At 47.0% G+C, this 15,468-nt stretch overlaps 1 protein-coding gene across 5 annotated transcripts in view; it reads left to right on the plus strand.

Moving 5' to 3' along the window:
• The window catches only part of Acacb (acetyl-CoA carboxylase beta), a 145,132-nt gene that overhangs the window by 40,598 nt on the left and 89,066 nt on the right, over positions 1 to 15,468 (plus strand). For 4 of the 5 annotated variants that reach the window (XM_013520459.1, XM_013520458.1, XM_005396484.2 and 1 more), the window contains 2 exons: positions 10,595 to 10,727; positions 13,607 to 13,745. In XM_013520459.1, coding sequence (XP_013375913.1) covers positions 10,595 to 10,727; positions 13,607 to 13,745 — 272 coding nt within the window. Of the gene's footprint in view, positions 1 to 693; positions 1,033 to 10,594; positions 10,728 to 13,606; positions 13,746 to 15,468 lie in introns of those variants that run through there. The other variant, XM_013520461.1, reaches the window with a different exon arrangement.

Below are 15,468 nucleotides of genomic sequence, written 5' to 3' on the forward strand. Positions count from 1 at the left end.
AATGTGGGACTCGTCAGAAGACTAGTGGCCTCGCTATAATGGTTGCTGTGACTCAGGAGTGTGGTAGGGAGTAAGAACCCTTGGAGATTGAAGAGCCTCAGTGTTTAGCCCCACTGGGAGGAGGGTGCGAAAGAGTGGTGAGGAGGTGTGTCCGGCCCTCATCCAGCCACGGGAGGCGGGGGCTGGCCTTCCAGTTCCTTGACCCGTCTGCAGAGTAGACTAACAGGACCTTCAAGAGGACCCTCTTTAAAGTGGTTATGGCTGTGTCTGCTCAGTAGGCTGGGAGAGACACTCAAGACCAGGGATTGGATCACATCTTTCCAATGCACTAAGTCCTCGGTAGGATATGGAGCTCACATCTCTCACACACTTGAAGACCTAATCTATCTGTTCTGGTAGAGATGCTCAAATCCTAGAGTGCCCTCAAATCAGGTTGCTTGGTCTACAAAGTCCAGTGAGGGAGCCAGATGTCTTCTCAGGACAGTAGTGCTGATCTCTAAAGCATTTAGCATTATCAATCTTGAATCACGTTTAATTGTACACTTTATTCACAGTACAATTTCACTTCACAAACCACTTTAATAAAAAAAAAAAAAAAAACTGGTGAGAATTTGGAACTGTCCTAGCAAGTCTAGGACATCATAATACGGATCTGTTGGATTGGGTGACTGCGTTGTTCTCTTAGCAACAGTCAGAGTTGCTGAAAGACCATCTAACCCTGCAACTGGGCTATGTGTCCTTGACCAAGTGCCATCAAGCCTTGGAACATGTTTCGTTGTCTGTCGTCGAGGATAATCCTAACAGGACCCTCTAGAATTATAGAGCCTGCTGGTATTGGGGGCTGTCCTAGCTCAGCCCAGAAGTCTGCGCTGACAGAGAGAGCGCTAACAGAGAGATTCTGCTCTCACTGAGAAAGAGCCCTTGGAAGTCAAAAGCCCCTTGGGATTCTGTCCTGAAGTCCTGCGTCACCGAAGGAGCCAGAGCTCATATAGGTCCCAAATGCTGACGAGCTTTCTTTGGCTTGTGAATGGGGTGAGAGTTCAGAGAACAGAAGAATGAATGCGGGTCAGAGTGGAGAGTGGCTTCTTGGAAGAGGCTTGGGTTGAATTGGATGAGGTGGCGTTGGGGCGGGGGTGGCAGAAGAATCTGGGTTTCAGTGTCCTACAGTCCTCCATTCTGAAGGAGGTCACTGCCCTGGGAATTCTGCTTAGAGACTAACCTGCTGCCTGTGTTGAAATGTTGCTCGGAGATTTGTGAGTCCCACCCTTGGCCGCCCAGTAGAATTTCGTGGTGATGTGGTTTGAAGAACACAGATGCCCAGGTCCCCATGTCACTCTTAAAGATGCTTTGTAATGAGTCCAGAGTGTGGCCCAGGCATCAGTGTCTTTTATTTTTTTTGTGGGGGGCTTGTGTGTGTTTTGAGACAGGATCTTGCTATACAGTCCAGGCTGGCCTTGAACTCACTATGTAGCCCAGCCTGACCTCACACTCATGGTGATTCTCCTGCCTCAGCCTCCAAAGTGCTGGGATCATTGGCCTGCGCTACCACACCCAGCTTATTAGTCCCTTTTAAAGCTCTTCATATCAGGTTTGAAAACACCTGTCCGAGTCAGGTATGGCCTTACATATCTCTGGTCCCAACTACTTGGGAGGATGAGGTAGGAGAGTTGCCAATTCCAGACTAGCCTGGGCAACTTAGTGAGACCCTGTCTCAAAATAAAAAGATCTGAGAATCCCCGCATTCTAAGAAGCTGAGGCAAGAGGATTGCAAGTTCAAGCCCACCCTGGAGATGTAGCTCAGTGCAAAGGCCCTGGGGTTTAATCTCCAGTACTACAAACAAACGCATAAAGAGAAAGGAAGGAAAGAAAGAAAGAGAAAAAGAGTAAAACAGCTGCCTCACTCAAGGTTGGCACACAGATTTCAAAAAGGGCCAGAGAGTAAATATTTCAGCTTAGTGGCCATATGGTCTCTGTTATAACTACTCATTCTGCTATTTCCTGCCCCAAAAGCCATAGCTGTGCACTTGAATGGGCCTGGTTGTGTTGCAAATATTGAAATTTTATTTAACTTTCATGTATTACAGAATAAGATTGTTTTGTTTTTTCTCAACCATTTAAAAAGGCTAGGCACCTTCTGAGCTGGTGGGCGGTACAAGAACTCATGGCAACTGGATTTAGTCCATGGTGCTCTCATTTGCCCACCCCTGGCCTAGGGGTCATTCCCGAAGGCTTTGGGAGAACCTGTGGCTTGAGAAAGTCCCAAGGCTTCTACTGTCTGGGGTCCCAGCTTTGTGCTGTTAGAAAGATACGTTTTAGGTTATGAGTGCTTTCTGGCTTACACAGTGTCCTTTCTTGCTTTCTGATGGTAATAGAAACATTTGGCCCAAAAGGCACCTTTCTTCTCATCAGCTCACAGTCAGAGCAGCTACTGCCATCCCACAGTTCCAGAAGAGAAGAGAAAAGAAGAAAAGGTGTTATGATTTCTATCTAGAGGTACCTCCGAGAGCTTCATACACCCATAAGCAGAGTTTTCAGAAAGTGACTGGGTTATGAGGGCTCAGAGCTAACCTGTAGTTAGAAGGTGGGGTCTGATCAGAAGTGGAGGTCACTGTGGGCATGGTCCAGAAGGGTCTATCTCTGTTATTAGCTCTTCCTTTCACTCTCTGCCATGCCATGAGGGACTGTCTTCCACCATGCCCCTGCACCATGCTGTCCTGCCTTGGAGCCAGCTGACCATGGGTATTTTGTGCTGGTGATGAAGAAAATAACTAAGGCAGATTTTGGTACCGGAGAAGCAGTGCTGCTATGACATTGCCTAACCATGTGGTTCAGAAGCCTTAGGTAGTGGCTCATGGGAAGAGTTTGGAAAGGTTTGGAGATGCCAGCTGGAGAAGCAGCCCTTGAATCCAAGCTTGCTGGGAGATTCTAGTCAGAGTTCAGAAGACCAGAGTGCTCAGAAAAATGCAGATGGAAAGGAGTTCATTGGTTGTTGGACTCCAGGCTATGTGTATTATGTTCTGGCAGAAAATTTGTCTATATATTTTTTTCACATCCTGAGACTTCATGGGAGACTAAGGGCAGTGGATTAATTAATCTGGAAGAGGAAATTTCAAGACTGTCCAACATTCAGGATGTAACATGGTTACTGCTTACTGCTTTTAGTGAGATATACTGTGAGAAATAGGAGCAAAAGCTTTCAATTTCACCAGAAAGAAGGCACCTGCAAAGATGGAAGAGAGGAGAATAATGATGAGAAGATTAGCATTACAGGACAATAGGAAAAATGGCTTGATGGACTGTCAGGAAAGAGCAAGACCCGAACCTTTGGCCTGTGACCGTGAAAGAATTTTCTCGGAGAAGAGAGCCCCGGGGCACTCTGTTGGAGAAAGGCTACCTAAGGAATTGATTCTCTGGGATCCAGTTCACCATGCTCAGTGGTCCAGGCATGTAGAGGCCTCTGCAATCACCTGCAAGAGGCAGAAGGGCCTGGCTACTTCTGCGGGTGTAGATCCAAGATCCTGCTGATAGACCTTGGCATCATCCATGAGGTGCTGCTTTTACATGCACGCAGAATGTAAGAGTTACGAGGTGACAGAGGCTTCCACCCAGATTTCAGAAGCCCTGGGAGGCCAGGCAGTGTGCCCCTGAGAGGGCAGTATGTGAAGCTGTGAGAGTGAAGCCAAAAGCACAGTGGAGACCTCAAAAAGTCAGAGAAGCCAGGAATGTGGAATGCTTGAGGCAAGCCATGAGGAGTGAGGAAAGCCACGCTGAGAGAGGCCATTAGGGCTCTGCCACCACCCGCAGTGCCATAGAGGTTGGGCCAGTCGAGCACTTTGGCGCTTGTATCTCTCCACAGCCTGCCGTGGGTGCTGGACATGGAGCTACAGGTTTTAATGGTTTCCCTGCTATGTTTTAGATTTGCTTTGGTCCCACTGGTTTCTGTCCCCCATTTCTCCTTTTGGAATCAGAATGTTTATCCTGTGTGTTGTATGTTGGCAGTTTTTAAACTTTTTTGATTTTTACAGGAGCCCACAGCTGAGAGTTTGCTTTGAGTCTCAGAGGAGACTTCAGATTGGACCTTTCAGCAGTGCTGAAACTGTTAGGACTTTGGCAACTCTTAGAGATGGACTAAGTGCATTTTGCATAAAGTGATATGCATAAGTCTTTCAGGAGACAGAAATAGAATGTTATGGTTTATATCTAGATGTCCCCCAACAGCCTCATGAATTCATAGTTGGGAGTTTTGGAAAGTGATTGGATTATAGGGCTGATAGTTGACTTTCTCTTAGAAGGTGGGGTCTATTCAAAGGGGCAGGTTGCTGGACATGGTGGCACATGCCTATAATCCCAGCACTCAGGAGGCTGAGGCAGGAGGATCACTTTGAGTTCAAGGCCAGCAAGGGCTACAAAGTAAGTTCAAGGCCAGCCTGAAATGCATAGTGAAATCTTGTCTCAAAAAGACTACAATAACAACAATAAATCCCCACAGAAAACAAACAAAAAAACCACACACACACACACACACACACACACAAACAGGAGAGGCAGATTATGGAGGGCATAGACTAGAAGGGGCTGTGTCTTTTGCCAGTTTATCCCTTCACACTTTCCTGACAGCCATGCCATGAGTGACTCCCCTTTGTTATGTCCCTGTGCCTTGAAGCCAGCCAGCTATGGACTAAAACCTCTAAAAACTGTGAGCCAAAATAGAACTTTCCTTTGAATTGAGTGTTGGGCATTTTGTCCCAGTAAAGAAGAAAGTGACTAAGACAGAGGGTAAAGGATTTAGGGATGGGTGATTCCAGGCCCTTAGCCCAGGGGTACATCCCTATTGTAATGGGTCCCCTACTGAGAGGCACAGCAGCTAATGTCTTGCCAACTCTTGACTGTAGGCCAGGCCCTACTATCCTATTATTAATTTCCAGATGTGTGTGTGTGTGTGTGTTTGTATGTTGTGTATTGTACTAGGGACTGAACCCAAGGCCTTCACAGTGAGCTACATCCGTGGCCATTTTTTTTTTTTCCCATACCGGAAATCGCACTCACAACCTTGCACTTGCCAGGCAGGCGCTATGCTGCTGAGCTAAATCCCCAGCCTCCTCCCTGGCCATTTTTTATTTTGAGGACAGAGTCTTGCTAAGTAGTTAAGTTGCCCAGGTTGGGTTCTAACTGTTAACTTCCTGCCTCGGCCTTCCAGTCTGGTGGCATTACAGACATGCACCACCACACCTGGCTAATTTCCAGACATTGTTATTATTTTTTGTAGGTAGGGTCTCATTTGTATATTCCAGGCTGGCCTTGAACTCACTAGGTAGCCTAGGCTTGCCTCGAACTCATGATGATCCTCCTGACTCAGCTTCCTGAGTGCTGGGATTACAGATGTTCCCCGCCATGCCTGGCTTAATGTTCCCATGCCATGTAGCAGTGGAGGCTCAGAGTACAGTAGAGTAACTTTCCCAGAATCACAGATGTCATTCCTGGTCGACTCCAGACCCAAGCTTGGGATGATAGCTCCAGTCTATCAGGATTTCTCAACTCGGACTCTGGTGACACTTGGGGGCTGTATAATTCTTTGTGCAGAGGCAATCCTGTGCATTCTAGGCTGCTGAGCGACATCTCTGATCTCTCTACCTTCTAGATGCCAGTAGCACTCTCCCCAAGTTGTGACCTCTGAAAAGATACGGTTGAATGTGCCATAAGGAGCAAACTGTCCTCAGTTGAGAATTCGTCATTATACATAGTTTTTTTTTAAATTTCAGAGGCAATATGTATAATGCTTTTTTTAAAAAAATGTCCGATTAATAGAGGTGCTTCCACCTATCTCAGATATCTTTCTGCCTGAAAATTAGATGCCGAGGTTGGCTGGAGTTAGATCGGAAGCCCAGCTCTGCCACTTGTCAGTAATGTATGTGACTTGAGGCAAGGTGCTTTTCTGAGCCTCAGTCTCCTCGTCATGAGCAAGAGATGGTAGCTCTCCCCAGGCAGAGCTACGGGAGTTCAGTGGGAAGCCCACTGCGCTGGATCCTTGGCAGGCCCTTGAGAATGTTTGCATCCTCTCTTCTCCGGACAGTTCCGGCTGGTCTTGCGGTCCAGCAGCTGACTGTATTTACCCTTTGGCTGACACCTCTGTTGTAGATTGCTCCCCACACCATTTCCAAAGGCACGGTGGGACATTCCAGCCCCCATTATCGCCCCGCTGTGGAGGATCAGGGCTCAGCATTGGACTGAAGGCACAGTGGTTAAGCCGATGCGCCTTCATTTGAGGGTCACCTGCATGCAGCTGACATTGGCTGGCCTCCAGCACTGTCAAAAAAGAACTAAAATAGCCACTAGCCTGGAGCCTGGGCCTGAGACGAGGCCACACCGAGAGCGTTGTTTATTCCCTTGTCTTCTCAGCAGGCTTGCAGCTCTCCTGGCGAGGGGGCGCTGTCATCTGCTTTGAAACGAAACTGGTGGCCAGGAATGGTTTTTCTCAAGCCTTTAAATGGAGTTCTCCCTTACTGTGCTTTATTGTGCTTCTGTTTTAATGTTTGTGTGTAAGGAAATGGGACCTATGTGATTTTCTGGAGTGAAGGAGTAAGCCAGCCGGGGAAGCCCATAGACAGACTAGAGAGATAGCCAGGTGGGGAACAGACACCGGGCTTCACAGAATGACAGGCAGGTGAGTGCTGTGTTGCTCTTCCCAGCTAGGTTAAGACATCTGCAGTCTCTGGTCCTCCTGACCTGACTGAATTCAGATAATAACATCGCATTTACCGCATACCAGACACCATCTTTTACTCTGTATGTATTGGCTGATCCTTACAATTTTATTTTATTTCTGTATATGACCTTATTTAATGAAGTATGCATTACTATCTCCATTTCACAGATGGGGAAACTGAGTGCCTTGCTCAAGGGACATTGAAATGGCTGTGGCTTTGGGTGTTTTTGTGATAAAATTAACAGTCTTTTTTCTTATTGAAAATAGTATCTCATTGCAGGCATTTTTTAATAAAAGACTCAGGCAAAGAGAGGAAAACAGAACCCACCCATGTTCAACTTCCTTGATATAAGAATTATTAACTTTTTTTTTGTAGAACTGGGGATTGAATCCAGAACATTTGCCCTGAGCTACATCCCCAAGCCCGTTTTATTTTTTATTTTGAGGTAGGATCTCACTGAGTTGTCCATGCTGCACTCAGGCGATTCTCCTGCCTCAGCCTCCCAGAACGTTGGGATTAGGAATGTGCTCTCAGCCCAGCAGAACTATTAACGTTTGAATGTCTGTTTCTCTAAATTAGGAGTTTGCAAATGACGGCCCTCCAGGCACTTCTGCCTGTTCTTATAGATATATAAAGTTCTCAGGAACAAACTGGACTTTTTGTGTTTAGGGATGTAATTATGGTAAAAGCGCCGCTCATACTTAGAAGATGATAATGACCTTCCAAAGCACTCCTCTGAGGCCTACTTCCGGTCAGCAGCACAGCTGTAGGAGGTTTTAGAAGAAAAGCTGCTTACAATTTGTAGGAGGCAGTGATGCCATCTCAAGGGCCAGAAGTCATTTCCTTATTCACGTATTCTTTCATTCTGACACCGTGGATAAGCCCAGCTGGGCAGAGAAAGTCTTCATTGGAGGTACATATCCTGTTGATTGTGGGATTTAAAGACAGTGATTTCTGTCATTAATTTCTTTTTGTGTTCCCTGAGCTTCAAAGCCCATTTCTTCACCTCTGATGGACAGAGCCTTTGGTGGGACACTCTGGGGTTGGGGCAGGCTGCATTGGACGTGGACACTTTACATAGCAGAAAACACTCGCCTCTCCCATTTCCTCAGTTTACCCCATGAAAAGGTATGGGGGAATGAGCACCAGGCCTCCTGGTGAAATTGTCCCGAGGCCCTCTGCCTGGCTGGGCCTCAATATGCCTGTCTATAAAATGGGATTCCTCGTCTCTGACCTTTTATTTGCCTTGGGCTTTACTGTTCTCTGCTCAGACTGTAGATGGTCCCCGCTGGTGGTCTTTGGGATTAATCAGTTCTTCACCAAAATTTTTGGCTCCCTGATCTTGCTCATCCCTGGCCTCCAGGGTGCCTTAGGACACAGTTGCTGGGCACACTGTGGGGTAGTTAACCTCTGACCTTATCCTGGCAGATGGCTCCCAGCCTGGGTTCCCACTGGCAGGTGAACTGGGTGGACGGGATGCTCACAGTTCATTCTGCTGCCGTCCAGACCTCACCAAGGGACTGCGAGAGGTTTTGTTTTGTTGTTGTTGTTTTTTCCGGTACCGGGAATCGAACTCATGACCTCGTGTTTGCTGGGCAGGCGCTGTGCGCTGAGCTAAATCCCCAGCCCCTGTTGTTGTTTTTTAAAGAAAGAGATAATAGGAAACAGAGAAATTGATCTTCTGCAAATGGGAAGGGGACCAAGAGATGGGGGGGAGGAGGGAAGGGAGAAATTGAAAGAATTAAGAGGTGTTTTATACACGTATCGATGCCCTACAATGAATGTAATCATTATGTACTGCAAACATGTACTAATAAAAATTTGAAAAAAGGAGAAAGAAACTCATCACACTATATTAGCCACAAGGCCAAGAAGCGATATAGATAGAAACCCATCAAAACCCAGGACACCTAGAGAATAGGGAGATTAGCACCAGCATTGTGGAGGCTGGAAAGCAGATCAACAAGCAGAACAAAGAAAGCCTGGAACCGCCTGGCCCCTGGATCTGTATCTCAGAACCTCCCAAAGGCACAGGGGCTATAACTGGGGCTGAAGAAGATAGTGAAGGACTGGACGGGGCACTCCCAGATCCCTGCCATTGCTCACGTGGCCAGGGCTATCTGGACCCCAGCAGAAAGCAGGTGGTCGGTCGGTGGGTGGGTCACTTTCGGGGAGGACAAAGCAGTGGGGTTTGGCACTGGAGATTGCCAGGCAGGGTTGAGGGCACAGAGCCTGAATTTGAAACAGGAGGGCAAGGGTCTCCGTGGGTGTTGAGACCTCAGAACTGTCCTGTGCCCCGAATTGCTGGCTGGCCTTTGTGGGCCTGGCAGAAGACCCAAGGGCTTTTCCCAGGGGAATCTGACCAGCAAAGAAGAACGCCTCTGAAGCTATCTTTGACTCAGTGAACTCCAACACAAAGCCCCCTAATCACCTACATCCAGGTCAGGGTCAGCCAACACCCCAGTGTTCTCAGGAATTTAGTTCCCATTGGGCATGATGGTGTAACCCAGACTGACCCCAAATGGAAGCCGAGCCCCACCCTCTTCTCCTTCCATGCTGAAGATGGGACCCAGGGTCTCATCGTGGTAGATGGATGCTCTACCACGGAGCTGCACCCTCAGCCTGGGATACAGTGTGGCAGACGGGGCCCACACAAACCAACAAGCAGGCACAGGAAACCAGGGAGACACCGAAACCATACCAGGGAAGAAAACTTAGAAATGCTGTCATTCATGTCCTCCCTGAGGTCAGACAGGATGTTGCACACAAAGGAGCGGATGCTGTACAAAGGCAACATTTGCAACTAAAAACAAGCCCTGGGACTTTGAAAACCTGGGAGCAAAATGAAGAATTCTGCTGCCTACTTCAAACACAAGGCTGAGAAAATCACCCCAAGGTAGAAGGAACGAGAGAAGAGGAGAGGGCAAGATACATCACCTAGTGGGCCAGTCTAGGAATTTCAACATCCAAGCTGTAGGACATCTAGAAAGAATAGAGAAGCCAGACATAGAGACACAACATCTGTAATCATAGCACTCTGGGAGGCTGAGGCAGGAGGATTGCAAGTTTGAGCCAAGCCTGGGTAACTTAGCAACTTAGCGAGACCTGGTTTTAAAATAAAAAGAAAAAAAGAAGGGCAGGGATGTAGCTCAGTGTGAAGCCCTTGGGTTCACCCTTTAGTACTGCCCCCTTCCCCCCACAAACAAACAAACAAAACTAAACAACCCAGACAGACCAGGCATCTTAGTTACTTTTCTCCTTGCTGAGACAAACTATCTGACTCCCAAAGTTAAAGGAAGAAAGATTTATTTAGCTCACAGTCTGTAGAGATTTCAGTTCATTATGGGCTGGCTCCGAGGCAGGGTGGTGTGGAGAAACAGTTCGTTGCGGCAGAAGGTCGACTGCAGCTCCCTCTGCCCCTTTTATTCCAGGCTGCTGAGGGCGGGCAGCACTCACACCCTTACTCCTAGTGCCCTGGAGCCTAGCACTGCACTATGAATCAATTTCAGACTCAATCTCAGCATCACATTCTCTAGATCCAGCCGCCTCTGAAAAAGCCCCATCTGTGATCTCACGAGGCTTTGGGGGACGTCTAGACACAGCCGTAACACCAGGTAAAAGGAGGTGGAATCGCCCCGGAGTAACACCAGCTGGACAACCACAGAGCAGATCGATATCGCTGATGTGCTGGGAGCCTGCTAGAAGGGGGATGAACGAGCAATAGACGCAAGGAACACCAAGTAAAGGGAAAGCAGCCTTAACTCCAGGGTAAAGCAGAATGAGAGAATCAGCCCGGTACATCACAGCTCTCACGTGTGAATGGTGAGCACAGACTCAGGAAACCTTGGTACCGACCTGGCTCAATGCCAGCCTGTTCCTTCTCTCTGCAGGCCGAGCATGTCCGGGCTCCACCTGGTGAAGAGGGGCCGGGAACACAAGAAGCTGGACCTGCACCGAGACTTCACTGTGGCTTCCCCAGCCGAGTTCGTCACACGCTTTGGTGGGGATCGGGTCATCGAGAAGGTACAGGCGGGTCCTGCCCAGGGCTTGGGTGCAGGGGCCCCTCCTCCCAGCTGGAGGTGGGAGAACCAGCTCTGGGTCCTTCCTCATGCCGCACACAGAGGATTGAGCTTTTCACTCTCTCAACAGCTTGATGCAAATGAGTACAGTAGCCCATTTCCCAGAGGGGGAAACCAAGGCCTGTCAGGAGATTCCTGGGTGTTTTTGTGAAAGGGGCAGCTGTCCGGGTTATTGGGAGGGAAGCATAAACTCAGCCCTGTCCTCCCGAGGCTTAGTGCTTCCCGGAAGAGAGGAGACCCCCAAGCTGTAGTGGTAATCACAAAAGGGCGCGAGCTAAGACTTGCCCTCTGGGAAGACTTCACATTGTCTCCTCGCGGAGCCCAGGCTCCACCTTGTGTGGTTATTCCTGTCACGTCCAGGACTGGCTGGGGTTCAGAGATTTGACACTGGCTCTCCAGGGTCAGGTAGCCAATAAGTGGTGGCACTGGGATTTGAACCCATATCTTTTGTTAGCAAGGCCTTGTTCTTTTCCATATGATGTGAGTGCAGTGGTGATAATAGTAGGGACCGCTAACCATTGGTGAGGGCCTGTCCCAAGGCGGGTTGCCTGCTGTCTGGGTGTTAGTTTACAGATGAGGAAGCTGAGGCCTGGGAGCAGGTTGGTTGTCCAGTGTGGAGCTGGGACTTAAACACTGGCTGTTAAGTCCCAGCGGCCCCTGTACCACCAGCCCAGCATAGTAAGTACACTGTGGATGGCAGGGGCTCACCTAGAGTCCCCAGCCTGGCTGTGGCCCAAACTGCTGTTGAGCATTGAGATTCTTCCTCACTGCCACAGACCTCACATTTAGAGTTCCCTGGGTGGGATCCAGAAACTATGTTCTTATTTTTTTCTTTTTTATGGTGCTGGGGATCCAGCCCAGGGCCTGTCACAACAGAAGCCGCACTTTGACACACTCACCGGTGGACTAGTTTGAAGCCAGCCCACCTGGCGGCCAGCAGTGAGTTCTCAGGAGCTTAGGGGCCACAGGAGGCTCTGGCCCAGAGCTGGTGTGCCGCTTTCTGGCGGAAGAGGTGACCTTGGCTTGTCCTCTGTTCCAACTGCTTGTGGGAAAGCTCGAGCTGTGGGATAAGAGCAGCAAGTGGGCCCCTCCCCGAGAGGCCGGAAGATGTGGGAGAATGGGGCGGGGGCACTGCCCATAACTCTTCTCTCCTGGCCCAGCCTTGCTTTGGTAATAAGACTGAGAAAGCCACAGCCCGGCCATTTCATCATTTTTTCCTAAGGGGCATTTTTGACGCGGTAGAAAGAACATTGAACCTGAGCAAGGAGTCGTGGGCTCAAATCCCAGCATGGCCGCTCGTGGGAGGTGAACTCATCAGACTGTTTCCTCTTGTGTAACTGAGAGGTGATCAATCCCAGATATTTGTCCTTCCTGCTGCCGCAAAGATTGCAGAGCAAGGGAGGAAGATTTAACATGACAAAACTGCTCTGTCAATCAGAGCTTTGAGGCCATTAATTTAGGTTTTTTTGTTTGTTTGTTTTGTTTTTGTAATAGGGATTGAACTCAGGGCCTTTGCACTGAGCTAGTTCTCCATTCCTTTTTATTGTTTTTGTATCTGAGACAGAATCTTGCTAAATTGCCTACACTGGACTTGAACTTGCAATCCTCCTGCCTCAGTCTCCTAGACTGCTGGGATTACAAGTGTGCGCCACCAAGCCTGACTCTAATTTATTTTTTTAAATAAAAACCCAAAGTTTGTCTTTGTTTCTGAGAGACTGGATGACCAGGAAGATGGCTAGTCTGACCTCTTTGTATGGATATAATGCTCAGAGAGAAAAGGAGCTACCCGAGGCCACACAGCAAGTTACTAACACAAACAGGATTTGAAACCAGGACCTGTTCTGTTGCTCTCTGCTACTGGGGGCAGCAGGCATTACTGCTGTTCCTCCTTACCAAATCTAAGACCTTTCATCTTTAGACTGCAGAGGCAAGGGGAGAGTTCAAAGTACAGGTCAGCCTGCAGACTCAGTCATGTCTGGATTTGAGCCCTAGCTCTTCCACTTACTAGCTGTGTGACCTTGAGGAAATGCATTAACTCTGTGAGGTTTAGTATCTTTCCCCCCCTTTGTAAAATTCTGAGACGGGGTCTTACTAAGTTACTAAGTTGGGCATGCACTTGAGATTCTCCTGCCTCAGCCCCCCAGAATACTGGGATTTTAGGCCTGTGCCACCACACCTGGTGAATTTTTGTATCTTTAGCCCCCAAATTGGAATAGATAAAATCTCTTTCAAATGGTTGTTGTGAGGATAAAATGAAAAAAAAAAAGCAGATAAAATACACTGTACTGTCGCGGGGGATATTTTATTTGATTTTATTTAAATTTTTTTTCTTTTAAAGAATTTAAAAAACACTAAAAATGATACAGAATTTCAAAATAAAATGATAGGAAATTAACAATGGTTATTGTATTGCATATTGTTATCTTCAAAGTAGTCGTTCAGGTTACCAGATAGAGGCATGTAAGATTGATCAAAAAATATAAACACTAACTTCCTTTCAATGAGCTAATAGGAATTAGTAGTACCACTATCTATCTATCTATCTATCTGTCTTTCTATCTATCTATCACAGGATATTGTAAACACTCAAGAACCGTTAAAAGTCCTCCTGACGGCCCCCAACAAAGCAATCAGTTCATTCTCTCATCCATTCATCCGCTCGTTCCATCATCCATTCATACAGCAGGCGGACCTTGAGCACCTGCTCGGCCAGGCCGCAGGCTGTAGGAATATGGTTGGCTGGTGTGGTATGCTCTCCAGATGCCTGGGTAGCATGCAGTCTCCAGCACAGACAGATGTACAGCCGCCGCCCCTTTCTATCAGGTGCTCATTGCCAACAACGGGATCGCCGCCGTGAAGTGCATGCGCTCCATCCGCAGATGGGCCTACGAGATGTTCCGCAATGAGCGTGCCATTCGGTTCGTAGTCATGGTGACCCCTGAGGACCTCAAGGCCAACGCAGGTACCTGAACTTGACCCCCTCCCCTTTAGGATCTCATCGTCACCTGCCCTTTACTACCCCAAACAGAGTCCCGGGGTACCTCGTAGGAGTCCATGTTTCTTTGTCTTTTCTTCTTTATTTAATTAAAATGCCTGCTCGTAATAAGAATCATGGGTCTCAAAAAATGCAAACAACTATCCTGAAGAGTGTTCCCAGCAGATCGGTGGTTATTTCTCTGGATGTTTTTTCCTGCACATGTGTGTATTTCAATCCTTTGTTCATTTTTCCATACATTTACCTATGATAGCTCAGTCTATTAAAATGGATCATCCTTTAAGTAATGGTTGGATGATTTGCTTTTTTAAAGAAATTGTTTTGGAGCAGTCTTATCTTTTCATAGAGGCTTCTCCACCCCACAGTCAGAGTGATCTTTTGAAAACATGATTCAGGTCTTGTCATTCTCTTTTTAGTTGTATTGGTGTATTTTAGATATACATAATGATAACATTCCTCATAGGGAATTTGTACCTGTACATGAGACGTCTTGCTTTTTATTTTGTTCCCATTCCCCTCCCTTCCCTTCAATCCCGTCCCCCTCTTTATTTGCAAAAGCTTTGTTTTCATTTTATTCTTTTTTTCTTGTCCCGTCCTTCCTTTCCTCCTCCCTACTCCCTTGTTCCCCTTCCTATTTGAACATTTTCTTCCCATTTCCCAATATCTATTATACATTTAGGTCCTTATTTACATTTTTCCTTTATCACACCAGAGAAATAATGCAGCATTTAAACCCACATGTCTGATTTATTTCACTTAAGAGTATGGTCTCCAGGTGCATCCATTTAGCTAGAAATTTCTCAAGCTTATCCTTCTTTATGGTGCCGTAGTACTTCATTGTATAAAAACCCCACATCTTCTTTATCCATTCATCAGTTGATGGGCATTTGGGCTGTTTCCAAGATTTAGCTATTACCAACTGTGCTGCTATCAACATGAGGGTGCATATCTCTCTGTGGTATGATGTTTTTAATTCTTTCAGGAAGATACCGAGAAGGGGAATAGCTAGGTCAAATGGAACCTCTAGTTTTAGTTTGTTGAGGAATCTCTATACTGATTTCCACAGTGGTTGCTCCAATCTACACTCCCACCAACAGTGGAGAAGGGTTCCTTTTTCCTCACAGCCCCGCCAGTATTTGTTACTGGTTGATTTCTTTTTTTTTTTTTGGTACCGGAAATCGAACTCAGGACCTTGTGCTTGCCAGGTAGGCACCGTGCCACTGAGCTATATTCCCAGCCCTATTGGTTGATTTCTTGATAATAGCCATTCTTTCTGGAGTGAGATGGAATCTCAGGATTGGTTTCGTTTTTTATCTCTCAAATGACCAATGATATTGAACATTTTTTATATATTTATTTGCCATTTCTACTTCTACATCTGAGAAATGTCTATTCATTTTAAGATGCCCATTTTTGCATTGGGTCTTTAAATTTGGGTCTGATTTTTTGACTTCTTTATATATTGTAGATATTAGTGCTCTGTCTGAGGAACAGCTGTCAAAAATTTTGTCCCACTGTGGGTTGTCTCTTCACTCCATTAGTGGTTTTATTGCTGTGCAAAAGTTTTATATATGCCAGCTTTTGGTGGAAGTTTTAAATGGATATCGGTTTGAATCTGTTTCATGCATTCTAGTTCTTCCCTGTATTGTTCATTCAAGGTTTCCATTAATTTTCTATGCTCCTCTATTTT

This window comes from Chinchilla lanigera, unplaced genomic scaffold (assembly GCF_000276665.1).
Source record: "Chinchilla lanigera isolate Chin_1 unplaced genomic scaffold, ChiLan1.0 scaffold00054, whole genome shotgun sequence".
NCBI classification, from domain to species: Eukaryota; Metazoa; Chordata; class Mammalia; order Rodentia; family Chinchillidae; genus Chinchilla; species Chinchilla lanigera.